General features: G+C 42.9%; 1 protein-coding gene across 2 annotated transcripts in view; it reads left to right on the forward strand.

Annotated features, from left to right (window-relative positions):
* Positions 1-17,262, forward strand: part of NELL1 (neural EGFL like 1) — a 1,027,621-nt gene that overhangs the window by 267,677 nt on the left and 742,682 nt on the right. For both annotated transcript variants that reach the window (XM_043875125.1, XM_043875116.1), the window contains exons 10-11: positions 5,486-5,559; positions 12,221-12,320. In XM_043875125.1, the coding sequence (XP_043731060.1) occupies positions 5,486-5,559; positions 12,221-12,320 (174 nt within the window). The remainder of the gene's footprint in view (positions 1-5,485; positions 5,560-12,220; positions 12,321-17,262) is intronic.

Below are 17,262 nucleotides of genomic sequence, written 5' to 3' on the forward strand. Positions count from 1 at the left end.
CCAGGACATGGAAGCAACCTCAGTGGCCATCAACAGAGGGACAGACAAAGAAGATGTGGTCCATATGCACAATGAAATATTACTCAGTTGTACAAAGAAATGAAATTGGATCATTTGTAGAGATGTGGATGGACCTAAAAAGTGTCATATAGCATGAAGTAAGAATCGGTATTCTTTTGGATAGATTTGGGGGAGCTATCAGAGATGAGAGAGAAGGGAAAGGATGGAGAGGAAATCTTGAGCTTTCCACGACAGTATTTGAAAGGAAAAGAAGTGGTAGAAGGAGAGGGAGATAGTCTATTTGATAGTAGAGGGTTTCTGTGGGTGAGAAGTAGAAATAAGCTGCAAAGGTGTTTCAGGGGATGAATGATGATGTTCATATTTCATTGAATTCCTTTAGTTATCCTTATTGAAGTTCTTCTCCCACCTCTGTTCTTATCTCTGGGCACAGCAGTGGGGAAAAGTGGATCATTCATTCTATGTCAGACACTGTGTTAAGCCTTCTTATGGTCATTAATTCATGTAATTCTTCCAACAACCCCATGGCATTGGTTCCACTATGATCCCTATCTTATAGATGAGGAGGTGAAACCCAGAGAGGAGGACTAACTTTTCCAAGGTCTCTCAGCCTTGGCTGAACCAAAATAAAACTCAGGCCATCTGGCTCCAGAGCTAATGCTTTTAACTGTCTCCTCTACCACATGCTATCCAGGGAGATATTTGCACCATCTCGTTATAGGAGTATTGTGCAGCATGCATACTATGTGAAATGCAGAGGTGGCACAGGGAAGGCACAGCTGAGTAGGGTATGGACAGATGAATAGGAGTTTTCCATGTGGACAAGGTAGGTAAGAACACACTGCCAAAGGGGATTGCAGATACAGAATCATGAAGTAAACACAGCATTTATCTGGGGGCTCAAAAGCAAGATTTTGAAGCAGGGTTGTGGCATAATCAAAGAAATGCTTTGACAAAAGTCACTTCATGGGGAGAGCTGCAGACAGGGAGCTGAGTGTGGGATTCAGGCATTCTGCAGGTAAAGGTGATGAAGCCAGCTGACAGGCACTGCCTGGAGAGATGAAAAGGAAGGGATCAATGTGAGTGATAGCCAAAGGACCTGGCCCATGGTAGGTACTCCATAAGCAATTTTTTTTTTGAGATAACTGAATCAGAGACAGAGCATCTATAAGCCAGAATTTGCCAGGTATTGAACAAGAGCACACAGGAGACTCCTAGTATGATTAACAGAAATAAAGCAGGTGGAAGAAATGGTTTCAGAAATGTTGGAGATGCCTGAGAGAGAATGGGTTTGATGTGGGTGTCTTGCTCTGAGAAGCAGTACCTGAAGCCATGTCTGTGAACGAGTGAGGTTGGCTCTTTGGGTGTTTAGACTTTCTGATCTGCCGCTCTCCTTTAAAGTGCAACACGGAGGGTTGATTTTGATGTTCTTAGCCACCGAGTGCCAAGGGATGGTAGTGTGTGTGCAGGGTGCAAATATCTAAATAAAGACAGAGCAACCTCACGTCCGCATCTGACAGGAGTGCCACGTGGTGCCTGTCTGTTGTTTAGTTGGTGTCCACCCAAATGGCAAAAAGTGTCCATGCACTGTCCTAGGGAAATCAGGTTTGAATTTGAAGGGCCTGGTGTCTGGGTGCAAAAAGATACAGCTGCCTATTTCTCTAAACCCCCAGTACATTTGTTTCTGACATCATGAAGAAATGTGTGTTGGTGCGGGGTTTCAATTTCGTGGTCAGACACTGTGAAATAGTCTTGTTTGCATGTCCCCAGTGTGGTGTGAAGGGCTTCAGGTATCCATTTACATTTCCACTCATACCAAGAGCTGTTGGAACGGAGTCCCAAATGCCCCAGCCACAGGCATCGGAGCCTGACTCACCTTCTGTTTGAATTTCCTCAGACGTCAAAAATAAGCCTTTTGGCGGTAAGTCAAGAGGTTGGATGGTGAGGGCTGGTGTTAGGGATACAGAGGGGGACGGAGGGGCACCATCAGAGAAGTGGGCAAAGATGAGAAATCAGGGGAAATTCTTGTGACCTCAGTGGTGATGCTGAACTGTCCTAAGCTAATTCCGTAGACACTTTTTGATATCATAATCATGTACACATCTTGTGTTGGTGCCAAGGTTGTGAATGGCTGAAGCACATCAGCCATCCTGTCTTTTGCAGCCCCTTTATGTGAGGATGGTGGCTCAATGGTAAAGAACATGCCTGCCAAGCAGGAGACTTGGGCTTGGTCCCTGGGTCAGGAAGACCCCCTGGAAAAGGAAACGGCAACCCACTCCAGTATTCTTGCCTGGAAAATCCCATGGACATTGGAGCCTGGCAGGCTACAGTCTGTGGAGTGGCAAAGAGTCGTACATGACTTAGCAGGCATGCACATGTATATGTGAAGACAGGAAGTTCAGTGGATACTTAGTTTTTACACCAGATCTGTAAATTTGAGGGATCGATGTGTCCCTATGTGTGGTTTGAATGTAAACTGTAAGACACTCCTGTGTTCAGATTGAAGATCTGGGACGAGTGTCAATTAGAGGACAAGAGAAATCAGGCAAATGTCTTCAGGCAGGGTAGCAAGTGTGATCATAGCATCGTGGGGGTGGCAAGGTGCAAAATGAGAAGGGAGGTCTTGTCTTTGTGTCCCAGCCTGGGCCAAGGAGCAGATGGCAGGTTTGACAGCAGTGTATTTAGCACAACTGTCACTCGGAGTAAGCCATCTTGCCAAGTTGGCAGCAGCTGCGTTTGGGAGCGTGGGAGTTTATTAGGCAGGAATTTCAGGCCCTTGGAAGTGTGGTCTCCCCATGTAAGCACATTTGGGAATCCACATCCTCATTAGGACCAATGAGTCAGAGGCAACTGATTTATCTAGAAAATTGAGGCATAAAAGATGTTCAGGGATAATTGTTTTAATGAGGCAAGGAAGGGAGTTATCTAGAAAATTGTATTGGTTTTCTACTTTGTAGTTGGTTTTGCTCTGAAAACCTTAGTATCTGTTTTTAATGTTTGGAATAGCATTGAATAGCAGGAAGAACTCTCATCTGGGAATCAGCAAATGCCTCTTTTTTTTGCTACTTAGGAGGCTCATTAATTCTAAAATTATTGTTACTAACATTAAGCCCAGAGAGGCATGGAGCTTGGGGCTAGGGATAAAATTATGAATAGACATAGATCCTACCCTCATTGGGGCAACAGAGATAAAATGCGATATATGTTCTGTTAGGGCGAGGTCCAGGGTACCAGAGAAACACAGGATGAGGACGGTTCTCCAGTGCTTGAGGTTAAAAAAATAAAAAAAACTTCTTAGGGGGAATGTCAGGATTAAGGTGAAATTGATGGGTATATAGGACAGAAGGTTACCAGCAACAGGCGCATGGGACTGAGTGTTCTGAAGAAAGCAGTGTGTGCACATCCCGAAACAGAAGAGAGCGTGGCTGGAGTCTCAGTGGAGGTGGAGTGTTTGGCAGTTTCAGAGGGAGGGTGAGCGAGAAGGAATTGGTGAAACCTAAGGGATAAGGAGGAACTGCAGGGATGGCCTTGCATGCTGCCTTCAGGAATTTGAATTAAATTCTGAGGGTGTGAGCAATTCATAATGGTTTTGAAGCAGAGCCTCCTATTTGTACCTAAAATATGTCTGATGGTTGTATGGGGAAGAACTGGGTAAGATTAGACCAGAACAGGGAAGACAGGTTAGGAAGTTTTCTACTCCACTGAAGAGGAGGGATGGTTTGAGTGAAGATGACAGCTGGGGGCAGATGATGGGGATGGAGAGAAGTTGGTTGACTTGAGAAACTTGAAGAGGAGGCCTGGCTAGGATTTGAATACTGATTGGACATGGGGTTGAGGAAAGAGAGGGGTTCAAAGGACCCCGTGTCGTGGGGTGTGGGTGGGGGGCTGGGGTGGATACTAATGCCATTCACTGAAAGCAGATACTAGAGACGCACAGATTTGAGTCAGGTATGTGTTGTTGCAGGGCAAGTTCTTAGAGGAAACAGACTCTGAAATGGAGATTTGGTTGTACTTTATGAGGAAGTTCAAGATCAGTTCTAGGGTGGGAATGAGATAGTGAAAGAGACAGAATTGGGCAGGAGAGGTTGAACTGCAGTGTAGTTACAACAAATGCCTCAGTCATTCCTCAAGAAGTTCTGGAGCTGGAAGACCTTCAGGCTTTGCAATACCTTCATCAACCACCCATTGGATGTGGGCTGCCCTGGGAAGGGCTCTTGACTTTGCACAAGGGCACATGTGCAATCTGTTCAGCTGAGAGCTGTTGGTCATCACCTATCATGACAGTTTCAGGAATGTGACCTTTGGCCATGGAGGGAGATCTGGGTTCCCTACCACAGTATCTGCTGTGGGATAATGATGTTAAGTAAAGCAATGTTTCTGAGCTTTCTTCTTCCTGTGGTCAAAAAGAAAGAGTTGCATGAGTTGTTTGCTAAGGTGCCTACCTACCTGAACATTCCATGAGTCTGAAGATGGTAGAACTAAGAAACTATCAAATTGAATTTACCTATTTTTAACAGATACAGAAATGGAGGCTCTGAGAGATGCGGTGGTATTGGTAAGACAGTGAATTAGTGGTGGAGATCTCTTAGAGTGCTCGTCTTCAGTTTTTCTTCTCCTGAGGAGTAGGGCTGGAAGGATCCTCATTGTGCAGGGGAGGGGGTATTGTTCACCCAGAATCTAACAACAGCCTGCTGGTAAGTAGCACTTGCTACAACACAAGGGTGTTGCTTCCTTGTTCCTGTTGATGTGACTGGAGAATTTGACAGAGACACATTAGGATCATATCAAATTAAACATATTCTGCAGTTGCTTAAAAGTGGGTCAGCATTTATGCTTCTCTGTTAACTTTTTTTTCCAAGACCCATCTCTCCTCCCTCCCTTCCCTATTAGCCTGTTAAGCTCACCTTTCCAAAGGCAATCTCTCTAGTGCATTGGTATAGCATTGTACAGACTTGTGTTTCTTTTCTGAGCTTCTTGGGAACAGATAAGCTGAAGACATGTGCTTTGTATGATTACAAAGGGGAAAAATGTGTTCTTCTGCATAGTGACTGAGGTCCTGATGAATGGAATGTATGTGAGTTCCTTTTCATCCAGTCACTCATTTTATGGCTGGAGTAGCTGAATCAAAGCTACTACTTTTATACGCCGTGGTGATGACAACCATTTCTTCCTTGTTTTAACACTGACCTCAGCAGTTCATTCTCTAGTCCTTCAGCAGCTGCAGCAAGGAAATAGTTGTATAATCTTGGTGTGAAGGACTCATGGCAAACATAATCAAGATGACAGTCTGATAGGGGATTCAGCAGTTATTCCCATACTATTTCCATGTCTTGCTCTAGACATGTACAGAGATTTGTGTTGCTTAGAGTATTTATGTTCTGTGGACTCTATTGGAGTTGGACAGTGCCTTGGAGGTCATTTTGTTCCATAGTATGTCTACCTGATCTGCTTTTCTGTTTTATTACAGCAAAATGTATCTATGGAGGAAAAGTTCTCGCAGAAGGCCAGCGGATCTTAAGCAAGAGCTGTCGGGAATGCAGAGTAAGTTTCAATCTTACAGTTCCCATTACTTGTTGGGAAGGAGATGTGGGCTTTAGGTAGGGTTCTGAAATGGAGCATATTGGCCCAAGGCGGGGAAAGACTCTCATTGGGTTGGAGTCCAGGATGGGGAGTTCTCAGCCACTGTCATTGTGTGGTTAGCCTGTGGTCAGCTGTGGATCACGTGGTCTTGGGAAAGATGGTCAGGGAAGGAAGTGAGAAGGGGAAGGGATCTAGCAGCTACCATGAGTCAGGGAGCTTGTCCGCTGGCTCTGGGGAAAGGTTTTGATTAGGTGTTGGGGCAGTTAGTCTGTGATATGAGCTGTGGATAAAGTGTCTGAGACAGTGTTCGAAAATGCCTGTCTCCTGCCTGCCCCCTCTCATGTATTCCTCGAGGTTAGATTTGTGGAACCATAGATCTCATTCAGTAAATCATTCAACAAACATGCAGTGAGCAAGTGCGGCTTATCGGCATGCTGTTAGATACTGGTTGAACAACAGTGAACAAAACAAAGCCCTTGCCTTTAGAGAATTTGCAGTCTGGTGGGGAGATAGACAGTAAGATATAAACAAATAGATATACAAGATACAGCTGAGCCTTGAACAACACATGTTTGAACTGTTCAGGTCCACTTTTCCAGTAGTAAATACTGTGATGCTACACTATCTGTGCTTGATTGAATTCCTGGATGCAGAACCGTGGATACACAGATACAGAGGGTTGACTACAAATTATGCGTCAATTTTAGATGGTGTGGAGGGTTGCTGTCTCTGACTCCTGCATTGTTCAAGGGTCAACTCTGATGTCAAATTCTATAAAGATACAGAGCAGGTTAAAGGGAGAGAGAGCTTTGAGGTGGTCTGGGAAGACCTCTCTGAGGAGGTCTGCTGGATGAAGGTGGGAGCTAGCCAGGCAGTTACTTAGGTGGGATGCTGTCCTAGATCGTGGGAGTGAGAGACAGAGGGAAAGATGGGAGAGAGGGGAGCAGATACAAGCGGGTGCCTTCCCGAGCAGCTGCAGCCCCACAGCGAGGCATGGCTGGTTCTGTGGGGCATCTTCAGGGAGGCTGGCTGGAACCACATGTCTCAGAATAGACCCACTTTCCAAGCATTTCATGTGCGTTTTGTCACATTTACGGCATTTCATTGGCTTTTTGTCATATCGCTGGCAAAAAGAAATGGATGTATTTGAAAGGTTGAGGAGAGGGAGGCATTTAGAGACCCACAGAAACTCTTGGGGAGCTCAAATCTAGTTCTTTATGGGGAGTTTCTGGGGTGGTGGGGGAAGCTCTTTCCTATGTCCTGTCTCTCACTGACCAGACTCTACCTCAGGGGCTAAGTCCCTTGAACTTATCTATTGTGTTTTCCATTCACGCTTTCTTGGTTGCCTCCGGGAATGGCAGCGATTCCTTGGTTCGAGGCCATCTGGTGGATATGCAGCTGTGGTCCTTCTGGGACAGGGGGCTCCGTGTGGGGGCCTCCTTAGTCTGCAGCAGAGGCAAGGATGGTGCGACAGTGAGGGCTCCGTGGTGTCTCAGTCAGCCATGGAAGCTTCCAGATCTAGGGGTGGGTGGGTGGGCCCTGACTTCGGGCTGGCACCTTACCATGCGGGGTGTTGAGTGGATCAGATGAGTGGATCATGAAAGCGTGTGATGAGCTTGGCTGGTGCAAAGTAAGCCCTCAACACATGTGAGCTCTTCTTATTCCACATGACCGTACATGTCCTTCCTGAATAGGAGACATATGTCACATTCTCTGTAGATTGGCTCACTTTGTGGGGAGAGAAGATGATTTAGATTCTAACACCCTGACGTTTTTCTTCCCCCTCAAGGGAAGCTGGGATGACTAGAGCAATTTTACCCACTCAGCTGATGGTCCCAGTATCCAGCCTGTGGCTGTCACTCACAGCCAGCAGCCCCCTTCACATATTGCACACAAGTAGCGGGTGATCTTGACAAGGGTCATAAGTGTGATTCAGTCTCTGTTATCATCAGAGAGACTCAGGGCAGACACTGTTGGAGACCTTTCGAAGAGACGCGTGTGGGTTTAAATGCCAGTGTACTGGATAGGCACTTAGCGTTGTGATTGAACACTGTAGGTGTTCACCCTGTTCTGCTTCATCTTTTACTGCTTTTTGCTTTCTTATTTTTTTTTTACAACTTAGGAAGAAGTTGGGGCAGACAGGTTATTCTCTTTGCACGTGTGGTATATGTGCCTGTGAGTGGTTTCATCCTCTATTAAAAATCCATGGCTTTCTTCATTTATTGTCTTTCTATCATTATCTACTATATAATTACGCACAAAGAGAAGCATCACTGACAATTACACTTAACATCTCCTGAGTATGTAGTATTTTCTAAACACTATTTAAAACCTTTGAAACTTTATTTAATAAAACTTCATAATAACCCTATGGGGTGGGTAGCATTGTCGTTCCCACTTTACAGATGAGGAAATTGAGGCACATGGGAGCAAAGTCCCATAGCTAGTAAGGGAACCAGCTGGTTTCTCAACCTGTGTGGTCTGAATCTCCAGGCTCCTCTCTCAGCCTCTTTACTGCTAGTCCTGATGGTGTTGGATTTACTTGGAAGTAATTCTCATTTTTGAATTGTAAAAAAGTAGATTTAGAAAGATTGAATGAATGCTTTCAGTCTATTTGAGAATACCAGATTGGTCAGGCTATGGCTCATTGATTCCCTTGATAAAGGGTAGCATTTATAAAAGGCCAGAGAAGAGCTTTGGGACACATTTAATGGATGTTGTCAGGAGGGAAAGAGGGTGATGGGTCTAGGAGGGGAGCGCCTCCGGTCTCTCTCGGACAGCCTTTTGCAAGATTTAAGCCCTAATGCCCTAAGGTACCTGCTGTATGTGATGAATTAACTTCTTTCCTAGACATCTAAAATGGTACTGTGTCAGTGGTATCCTTGGGAGAATTGAACAAATAATTACTCAAATAATTTCTTGTGTTCTGTGGTTCAAATGCAGATCCCTAGTTGACAAAAGGCTGCCTGGCAGTCCATGCATTTCATTTTCCTGGGATCATTTCAAAGCTTCAGCACTACCAGTTAGATAAGAAACTAAGTTTTGTTTTAAAGATTTTCACCAAGTGATTTCGGAAGTTAACATACTGTGTTTGTTTGTTTGTTTTTTTCCCCTGTTGTTTTTTAAATCAAGATGAATAAACTCTCCTCGCAATCTCAGTCAGCTTTGTGCAGTATTGCCCTGAAACAGTTTTTAGGCTAGTATAAGTTTTTTTTTTTTTTCCCTTAAAGATGTGAGTTCTGTATGTTATTAGAAATTCAAGTTTAAGCATAGTTATTAGTAAAGAGCTTGGAAGTGTTTATATTTGATCAGTGACATGGTGACAGTCACTCTAAATGAGAAAGAATGGATGAATTATATTTCCCCACCAATGCTGAGTTGCAAAGGTCATAAAATAACCTACCACAATCAGGAGGATTTATTTATTAATCAGATGCTTATTAGAGTATGAAAATAAAGTTAAAGGTGTATACCAAATTGTGTGGCTGAACTGAATGGATTTGGTGGCACTTATGTTACTAGAGTCACAGTGCATATTATTTTCAAATTCAAGCAAAGGGTTTTTATCTCTATTTGAACATTTGGAACTATGATCTTACTCATTAAGTACATTGAAGGTTTTTTGGAATTGTTGACTGATTTAATCAGCAGTCAAAGGAAATTTTTATATATAAAAAAGAACCTTTCATGAGTGATTATTTTTAAAAAGCCTCTGTAGCAGTTTTAATATTGCTTTTTAAAATAAAAGCAAATATATACTCAAGATATAAAATTTGGAATTTAGAGGAAGGATGTATAAGAAAGTAAGAGAAAATCACTCCAGAATCTCACCACCTACAGATAATCTCTTTTAACAGTTTAATTTTTCAACAGCGAGAGTGAAATTTATCTTACCGTCTTAGTTTAGATTCAGCCAGAAGCAGACCCTGAGCTCAGGATTAAGTACAAGCGATTTATTAAGGCAGTGCTCCTGGGAGGAAGCAGTAAGGGTGTGGGGGATTCAGGCTAGGGCAGGCAGGAAATTCAGCAAAGGTGCAATTTTAGGTGAAAGGTTAGAGGCACCCTGATTCTGGTGGGGTTCTGGAGTGTAAATGTTACCCCAGCCATTGTCTCCCTCTGAAGTAAAGAACCTCCAGTGGCTTTGGGCTGTGGGGGTTGACAATGTGGAACTTGGAGGTAACTTCTGGCTCCCTGCAAAGAGGCTCCAGTGCCCTCAGGGACCCTCTGAGGGTTGAGAGATGAGCCAAGGTGAGGGATGGGCACAGTGAACTGATTAAACGGATCCAGCAGAGTTTGCCGTTCTTGTTTGTGCAAGGAGGCGGTGCATCCATGCTCAGGGACCCCATGGACTTCAGCCCGCCAGGCTCCTCTGTCCGTGGGATTTCCCAGGCAAGAATACTGGAGTGGGTTGCCATTTCTTCCCCCAGGGAGTCTTCCTGACCCAGGGATCAAACCTATGTCTCCTACATTGGCAGGTGTGTTCTTACCATTGAGCCCCCAGGGAAGGCAGTAGATAATGAATAAATATTTTAATATTGAGGGATGGAAGTAGAGGCAACAATGGTACATACTTAAGCGTTGTGTTTTCCCTTGCATTCAACTCAGTGCTGCTGATAGCAAGGTTATTAACATCTGTTGGCTTGTAACAGTTGATTTGACTCCCTGTTGTAGAAACTGAGGTACAACTGGCAGACAAACTGCCTTTAGACTGGTGCTGGCTGTTGAGGCCAGGCGTGATCCAGCGTGGCCTGGGTTGAAGGGTGAGAACGGAATAGAGCTAAAATGGGGACTGTGATTGAATAGCAGGATTGATTCTCAGAATCTTAGGGCCAATTTTAAGACAGGAGAAAAACATGAGATCTAGATGCCTTGGGACAGATCAAGAAATGAAGAAGAAAAGGGTCAAAGGACACTAGGAGGAGTCGTAGAGTTTGGGCTGCCTGGGCTCTCTGAAATTTATGAGAAAGGGGAGGAAACCATGGTTCCAGTAATCCATATGATCAGTACTTGGAAATTAAGTTTAGATTTGACATTTAAAGTTATGTTTATGTTCATATTTTAGAGTTGATGTGCCTGATAGAATGGGTATTCCTGCCAAACCAGGGAATTCTGGGGCCACTGGAATGACAGTCATCTCTTGGAGATAGAAAACTCAGAATCTCCCCCATTCTTTCTGGTGGCTCAGCACCATCTTTTTCTCTCCATCTGTGTTGAGAATTACCTTTCGGCCTTAAATGAGACCCACCCTCCTTGAGCTGCTTCTTCGTTGACTTAACCATGCTTTTAAGAATGGGAGAACAGAAAATAACTGGACATTTTAGATTAAATAAGGAACTCTCAAATCCTGCCTTTTAGAGTAATTATTGACGTAATTTTAAATATTCAGAGTGAAACTAAATATAGATACTAGTGATGTCAACAAAGAGGACCTTCGCTGAAATAGGGTCATAAGATGCACCTGCCAAATATTTAAAATTTTTTTGTAAGTGGTTTTATTTATTTCTAGGGAGAATCTAGTGTTCATCTAGTTGACCCACTTTCAATTCAATATCTGTATACTTTGATTCTTATCTGTTTCCTCTGCTGGGAAACTGTTTTCTTTCTTATTCCATTATTTAGTTCCTTCAAATGTGGCATCTTCTTCATAATTTCTTCCCACTTTGGTGGAATTAATTATTCTCCTATGATGTATTTGTTGTTCTTGTTCAGTCACTAATGTGTCTGACTTTTTGCTACCCCATGGACTGTATGTAGCACACCAGGCTCCTCTGTCCTTCACCATCTCCTGGAGTTTGCTCAAATTCATGTCCATTGAGTTGGTGATGCTATCTAACCATCTCATCTTCTGCCGCCCCCTTCTCGTTTTGCCTTCCATCTTCCCCAGCATCAGGGTCTTTTCCAATAAGTCAATTCTTTGTATTAGGTGGCCAAAGTATTGGAGCTTCAGCTACAGTCCTTGCAGTGAATATTCATGGTTGATTTCCTTTAATATTGAGTAAATGATACTTTGCCATACCGTGATTAGAGCACTTTTTTTTTTTTTTAGGACTTACTGTATTTTATTATGGTTTCTAGTTTAAGCTTTTATCAAGGGCAAGGACGATGTCTTCTTAATCTTTGGGTTCACAGTGCTTGTGATCCAGTGCAGTCTTGAAACTGTCTCATAAATGCTCATGAGAGCTCCCAACTTTGTAATCAGTAATGTAGTGTTAGTGGTTCACAATGTCAGGGTGTTTATATGACAGAAATCAGCCAATGCTAACTTTAGGGTTCCCCCATGCAACAGTCAGTTGTTGAAAATTTATCAGCTCTGCCTTGTCAGTGACATTCTGCTACACAGAAGATACTCAACAGCCATTTGTTAAAATGAAAACAAAACAGAAAAACCCCCACCTCATTTGTTGAAATTGAGGCTATTTTGTTATAGAAAGGGAAATTTGCCTTCTCTTCCAGGGGTCTTATCAATTTAATTTGTGACTTTGCATTATGGTAGAATTCCTGCGAGTACTGTTAATTATTGTAGGTTGTTATCACCACAGGCTTTTAACAATGAGCATTATATGTTTGGATCATCAACTCAAAATATGAACATTGTTTTGTTTCCTGATTATTTGGCTTGCAGGGTGGAGTTTTAGTAAAAATTACGGAAGCATGCCCTCTTTTGAACTGCTCAGAGAAGGATCACATTCTCCCGGAGAATCAGTGCTGCAGCGTCTGCAGAGGTAAGAGGGCTTGGCGATGGGGCTTTGGGTGGAGGTGGGTTTGGGGCGAAGTTTTAATGACTAGTGTGATTACAATAATAACATGGGTCCAAAACTCTGTTGCTCAGAAATGTATTTATCTTATATATTGCCCTCGGTTATAGTCTTATCAGTTGAAAAAGGAGGATATAATCTATGTGCTTCATAGGATGGTTGTGGGGATTAAATAGGATAATGCATAAGCAGCTAGCATTATGACTAGCGCATGATAAATATTCAATAAATGATGGTTCCTACAATGATAACATTTCCTGTAATAATGGCTATTATTATGTTAATAACTATTATCATTATTATTACATTTCCCTTATGAGTGGGTTTGGAAAGAATTCTTTTAAGCTTTTTCCATGGGCCAATTCCCTTTTCTGCCAGAGGGTGACATATACTGAATCCTTACTCATAGATTTATATACAACTTTACTTCCTGCAAGGAAAATAGGCTTCAACTAACACTTAACCGCTAATTAATTCTTGAGCAGAAATGGTTTTCCTTCCTCTTGATGGAATTCTTCTCTCTTCCAAATTTATTCTTATTTCTTCAAATCAGCTGAATCAAATATTACTTCCTCTCTGAAACGTCTTACCCAGGAAGAATTAAATAGATTAGTAGAATCTAAAATGTATTCAAATCTTACAAAACAAGTCCAGTTAAACTAATAGCTTTTGTTTTGAACTTCTACCCACCACAAAGTCTTCTCCGCATTCTCACATATCCAGTGAGACATATTACAGTCTTTTTGATTTACCTCAGAATAGAGTTAAGAACCCAGGAGCATAGCAGTTTAGTTCAGGTTATATCATATTTTACTTTTTTACATCTTTTCTCTAGCATAAGCATTGACAGATAGTTTCTGCAAAGGGCCACAGGTTTTGGTGGGGTCAGAAGGTTTCCATAGCAACCACTCATCCCTGCTCTTGTATTGCGAAAGCAGCATAGGCAATGTGCATACTCAGTTGCTCAGTTGCATCCAACTCTTTGCGACTCCAGGGACCGTAGCCCACCAAGCCCCTTGTCCATGGGATTCTCCAGGCAAGATTACTGGAGTGGGTTGCCATTCCCTCCTCCAGGGGATCTTCCTGACCCAGGGGTTGAACCCGTGACTCCTGCATCTCAGGTAGATTCTTTACTGCTGAACCACTAGGCAATAGGTAAATACACAATTTAGTGGTTGTGTTTCATTAAATGTTTATTTTGAGAAACAGGTGGCAGCTCGTCATTTGCTGACCCCTCCTCTAGTTCCTTCTGATATATAAAAGTATCTGATCATGGCATGTTTTCAACTGAGGCTGAGATTTCTCTTTGTGGTTAGTCATAAGAGAGTTATCTTTTGGTAAAATTCCCAGGAAACTTTAATACACGGACAGCCACGAACGGCTGTTAGAATTGTGCCATCAGAGGATCTCCTCTAATTTATCTGCTTTCTTGCCTATATGTGTATTTGCAGCTGGGATGCTTTAGAAAGACTAAAGATTGACTGGAAATTTCAGAGGGATACATTTATTGGTAACTGATTGGGTTGTTAGGTAGCTCTTACAATTTAATGCAAAATCCATCACTTGCTATTTGTTGAGGTGCCAAGTGGGACTCAGTTTATGTAAATCCTTTTCTGATTTATGGTTTCATTAGAGCGGGCTCATTGATTATCCCACAGAAAGTCAAGAAGATTTTCATTGCTCTGACCTAATTTACAATAGACCAAGTGCTGCTGTTTATGCTCACTCTTCGCAGAAAAGCAGATACTTTTTTTTTTTTTTTGAACCAGTGAAGATGCTGAGAGAGATGACATCTCATTGAAAAGTTGACTCATTCAAGGCTCCTGTTGCTAGCGACCAGGTGGCTGACTCAGCTTTGAGGGAAAGTGTGAGGCAGGAGTAGGGCTTCCTAGATGAGATCATAGCCACAGCCAGTTTGTACAATTAAGGATTTTCTTCTTTCTCCCACCTGCTTCCTTCTCAGCCAGAATACTATCAGCTCCTTTATTTGGCAGCTGATTGTGTTTTTTTTGGAGATGTCTGCGTCTGCGAGTGAGGGAGTTATTTGTGTCCCTTGACAAGTCTGTGTTTTAAAGGAACCAGAGCACTTCTTCAGAAAAGATAGGGTGGGGAGGTCTTTTTTCCTGGGGAGCAGGTTGAGTGAAACCATTTGGGCATACGGATTCTCTTAGGATTCTTCTACTTATGCCAATCTCAGAATTCAGACCCTGGAATGAGAAAAGCATTATTTTTGACTGAAGCCCTTTTCAGCACCATTTACTGTCATTAGCCCCTTCCCCACTGACCCGTTACAAGAGAGGAACCCAGAACATTTTGTCCACTTGTACACATACTTAGGCTTATTCTGCACATTAGACAGTCAGAAAAAGAAAAGGATTTTTGGGCAGTGGGGTGTTCTTTTTCATAAAAATATAAAATTTATATGATGAACAAAAATTCATCCAGATGAGCTCAAATGTCCATTATCTTGACCTGTGCTGCCCATGAATCTTACTGTCTCTTAATTTCAATTTATTTCCCAAGAGCATCCTTGGAAGTAGCCTAAGGTTCTCTCACAATACTCTGGGAAATATTTTTCCCCTTTGATTTCTGTTTGTCTTTTACCTTTTCCTCTGTGTTCTTGTTTCTCTCTTGGAAGATAAATGGGGTGTGGCGGGGGGGTTGCGACTGGACAATTTTGCTTCTGACAAGATGAGGAAAGCCTGGTGGGCCTCTTTGAAGGCATGTTATTCAGTTCTCCTCTCCCGCCTCCTCCTTGCCCCTCTCAAAAACAGAAAGTAATGAAAAGGTGAGAAACATTCAATTTCTATGTAAAGTCATTTCTGTCCTGCATATGGAAGGGCTGTTCCATTTGCTTTGTGGATTTGAAAGAGTCTTGATTGGCAGGTAGTGTGCAAGCAGAGAGCTGGGACTCCCGTGACCTGAAATTGGTATTTCGGGGTTGAGCACATTGGTGTGGTGTGATTTCAGCTGTGTGGTTTCTGCCACCCTGATGGTATTGATTACAGACACAGACGTGGCTGTTCCCTCTTTCAAAACCTGCACTGAAGGCCCTTTAATTAGCATATTTATCATCGCTCTCTGTCTTACTAGGAATGTCAGGTCATTAGTCTGAGGGAAATCACCGCTCAGTAACATTCCTCAGAAGTCTGAGTCAAAACCTTCCTCATGCCTGCTTGGAGACGGAAGTTCTCCAAGGTTTATTTTCATTAGGCTTGGACTGAAATTTGAGAAGGCAGAGAGGGTGTTTTTCCTTTCTGACCTCCCCCCTGCCGCTGCCCCAGCTGACTGATTAAATCAAATCCATAAAGCTATCCAACTTTTAAAAAATAATGCTTGTTTTAATGACCACATTTTATGAATTGTTTCTGTAATTGTAGGAGAAAAAGGAGGGATGAAGATATGTTCATACCATTTAGAATAATCCTGTCATTTTCACGCCGATGACCTTGAATGAAATTACTTTTAGTACCAGTGTCGACTTTAAAAAATGCACAACATAAATGTTGCAATTTAAGTTTTATTTGGGGCAAAGTGAGGACTGCAGCCCAGAATGCAGCACCTCAGATAACTCTCAGAACCTGCTCCAAAGAGGCAGGGTGGATAGGTCACTATGTATATGATTTTGGTGAAGGGGGAGTAAAATGCATATGTTTTTCCGGAAGGTTTCAGTACTAGTCTCATGAAGCTGTTTGCTAGTCATGAGAAACAGTCGTCACCATGAAGGATTTCAATGCTTTTCTAGATATGAGGAGATACAAGAATTGGGCTCATTAATCGACTCCTGAAAGCATCTAACGATCTGAAGACCTGTTCTGTCAGTTGTTCCCAGGGCACAGAGTGCCTGATTCCTGCTCTTCACCCTGAACTCCTTTCAGAGGGGGTTGAAGGTCAGCAGCAGCAGCAGCAGATGATCTAGTCCTTGTAGAGGTGGATGGCAAGTGCCAATTTGTAGTTGGCACCGGCTGAAGGCGTTGTCTCATCTACGGAACAGTGTTAAGGCTCATTCTGTGGACTTATAACTTGGTTCCTCAAGACATAACTTGTTGGCTTGATTATGAAGTGTTTTTTCTTTAACTGAGTCTGTTTTTTTGTGTAATAGTACGATGATACAGCTCTCCCCATCCCCTCACTTCTGTTCAAGGAGACTATAGTTTAATACTGAGTTTTTCTCTTTGGGGAGATCAGACCTAAGACCTTCCAGTTAAGAATAACAGACTCTGACTGATTTACATTGTTCATTGTATCAGCTGAACTGCTGTCTGGACTCTTTGCATGGACACCTTACTCCTCAAACCTTGGGTCATGACAAATGCTGTAAATAATTTTTCTACCCTTTAAAGAAAAAGTAATCAGCTGACATGTGGTTAAATCCACAGGGCTCCTGGTACAGCCAGAAGGCTTTTAGGGACAGAACTGCAGGACAAATAGGGAGACACACAGAAAAAGAGTCAAGGTAATGGATATTGGCAGGGGAAGGTGACTTTGCAATTGCTGGCATCCAAGGTCTTAGTCACCAGCAGCACCACCCAGAACAGCCCTAATCACTGCTGTAGTTTCTCTCTGATGCCTCTGGTCGGTTTGTGCCAGAAGCACAAAATTTGTTTATCCTCATCATTACCTTGAGGTAATGACTATAGCAGGAGCCCATCTACCTAAGTGTAAGGCCACGAGGGTGGAGAAGGGGGAGTGGGTACTGGAATAGCATCTATGCTTCTGCCTGGGAAGAAGCAATAAAAGCATGGATGTAACCCCAGCAGAAAGATTGCATGTGAATTGCTAGTGTTCTCACTTAACGGGGGAAAAAAAAGCCAACTTGACCATGTATTCTCAGGATCGCTCCAGGAAAACACCACAGTCGTTTGGCCCACCCCAGAATTCTTGACACACTCCTCAGGGTTTTATCCCT

Source organism: Cervus elaphus, chromosome 2, assembly GCF_910594005.1.
Source record: "Cervus elaphus chromosome 2, mCerEla1.1, whole genome shotgun sequence".
NCBI classification, from domain to species: Eukaryota; Metazoa; Chordata; class Mammalia; order Artiodactyla; family Cervidae; genus Cervus; species Cervus elaphus.